A 1,125-nucleotide genomic window follows, 5' to 3' on the forward strand; every position below is an offset into this window, starting at 1 on the left:
GTGAGAGAGAAGACGAGGAGGCAAAGGTGACGATGACGAACTGCAGGTGCACGCGGGTGCTCGGCCTTGCAGCAAGCACTTGGAGGTCTAACACAGCGCATTTCCTGTTCAGGGACAGCAGGGCGGGGGCGTCGGCTGGGCGTTTCCGAAGGTCGGGAAGCCTGGCTTAGGCTCACCCATCTGAGGTGCACTGAATTAATCAAAGATCCCGTACGATTAGCCGAAGGGGCGCGGCGGGGCGAGCCAGGCGCTAGGTGAGCCCTCTAAGGACGAAGCTGCTTCGCGTTCTGCGGCGCATGGCTCGGTGCGGCCGCCGTAGGGCGAGCGGAGTACGGTGGCCGCGGGGCGGCGGCGACGGGCTCAGCCGGCCGGCGCGGGGCCGCCATGGGCAACCTGTTTGGCCGCAAGAAGCAAAGCCGGGTCACTGAGCAGGACAGGGCCATCCTGGTGAGGGGCCAACGGCGGGCGAGCGGGCGAGCGGGCGGGGAAACTGAGGCGGGGAGCGAAGCGGGTCACGCTTCCGGTGCCATCGCTCGCCCAGCTGCAGACACACCTGGACCGGCCGCGGCTCGGCCGGGGACCCGGATTGTGTCCGGGTGCTGAGCGCAGGTCGGCGAGAGAAGGCGCAGGGAGGAGGCTGCTGGCAGCCGGTGCCCCCGGCGCCCAAGCGCAAGCCACCCAGGTTCCTAGGTGAAGACCCCGGGAGAGAGCGAGCGAGCGAGCGAGCGTGGGCGTGGCTGCCACCAGTCTCTGCGTGACCCCTGCGGGAGAGGCCTCCTCCCCCCTCCGCAGCCCCTGAGGACTGTCACAGAGGTGGCTTCGCGACAGCCCCGGGGTGCCGGGCACGGGAAGGAGGGGCCCGCCCTGCCCACCGGGCGCCGCCGCCTTCCTGCAGCTCCCGCCGCCCCGGTCTCCCCACGCCCGACTCCCGGTGCTGACAGAGATGACCGCCCGAGGAGGAGGAGGAGGAGGAGGAGGAGCGCAGTGCGGGCAGCCTGGCCACAGGCCCCCAACTCTGAAGGGCGGGAATAGGGAGCGCTTCCTCTCACGCAGCTGATGCCCGCCCGCCGAGGGGCAAACCGCGTGGAGGACTGGGTGAAGGTGGGGGGCCTGGAAGCTGACACC

The 1,125-nt window shown here is 70.3% G+C and overlaps 1 protein-coding gene across 2 annotated transcripts in view; it reads left to right on the forward strand.

Annotated features, from left to right (window-relative positions):
• The first annotated feature begins 289 nt into the window (after positions 1-289).
• Positions 290-1,125, forward strand: part of Chmp6 (charged multivesicular body protein 6) — an 8,611-nt gene continuing 7,775 nt past the window's right edge. For both annotated transcript variants that reach the window (XM_027425465.2, XM_027425466.2), the window contains exon 1: positions 290-447. In XM_027425465.2, the coding sequence (XP_027281266.1) occupies positions 385-447 (63 nt within the window). In that variant the 5' untranslated portion in view covers positions 290-384. The remainder of the gene's footprint in view (positions 448-1,125) is intronic.

This window comes from Cricetulus griseus, chromosome 7 (genome assembly GCF_003668045.3).
Source record: "Cricetulus griseus strain 17A/GY chromosome 7, alternate assembly CriGri-PICRH-1.0, whole genome shotgun sequence".
Classification (NCBI taxonomy): domain Eukaryota; kingdom Metazoa; phylum Chordata; class Mammalia; order Rodentia; family Cricetidae; genus Cricetulus; species Cricetulus griseus.